Source organism: Egretta garzetta, unplaced genomic scaffold (genome assembly GCF_000687185.1).
Source record: "Egretta garzetta isolate BGI_Z169 unplaced genomic scaffold, ASM68718v1 scaffold293, whole genome shotgun sequence".
NCBI lineage: Eukaryota > Metazoa > Chordata > Aves > Pelecaniformes > Ardeidae > Egretta > Egretta garzetta.
Window position 1 is genome coordinate 648,067 of NW_009259318.1, and position 422 is coordinate 648,488.

The window sequence follows — 422 nt, forward strand, 5'->3', positions numbered from 1 at the left end:
CGTGGTTATTTTTTTTTTTTTTAAAAAGGGCGGGGGGGGAGGGGGCGGATGGCAAAAGCGGCGGCCCGCCGCCCCAAGAAGCCGAGGAGGGGAGAGGGGAGAAGGCCGCCCAGCGCAAGAGCTGCCGGAGAGAAGGTGGAAGGGGGCTGCTTACCAGCAGCTCTTGGGGGTTGATGGAATTGTCCGTATATATGCACAGCTTCTCGGCTGTGAGGGGGATTGTCTCTTTCAGCTTGGAGGCCAGGAACATGCACACTGCCCCCAGCAGCTGCAGATGGCACTTTCGAGTGGGCACCACAGCTAAGAATCTGTCCCAGTAATTCATGGCCAGAGGGAAAACTTCTTCTTCGCACTTCTGCTCTTCACAGACCTGCAAGCGAGGAGCGTGGGGAGGGGAAGATGGGGCGGCGGGGTTGGGGGGG

The 422-nt window shown here is 59.2% G+C and overlaps 1 protein-coding gene across 2 annotated transcripts in view; it reads right to left on the reverse strand.

Annotated features, from left to right (window-relative positions):
• Window positions 1-422, reverse strand: part of CCND2 (cyclin D2) — a 35,149-nt gene that overhangs the window by 32,966 nt on the left and 1,761 nt on the right. The window contains exon 2 of one of the 2 annotated variants that reach the window (XM_009636523.2): window positions 155-370. The exons of the other annotated variant lie outside the window; for it this stretch is intronic. Within the exon in view, the coding sequence (XP_009634818.1) occupies window positions 155-370 (216 nt within the window). The remainder of the gene's footprint in view (window positions 1-154; window positions 371-422) is intronic. 2 annotated transcript variants of the gene reach the window in all.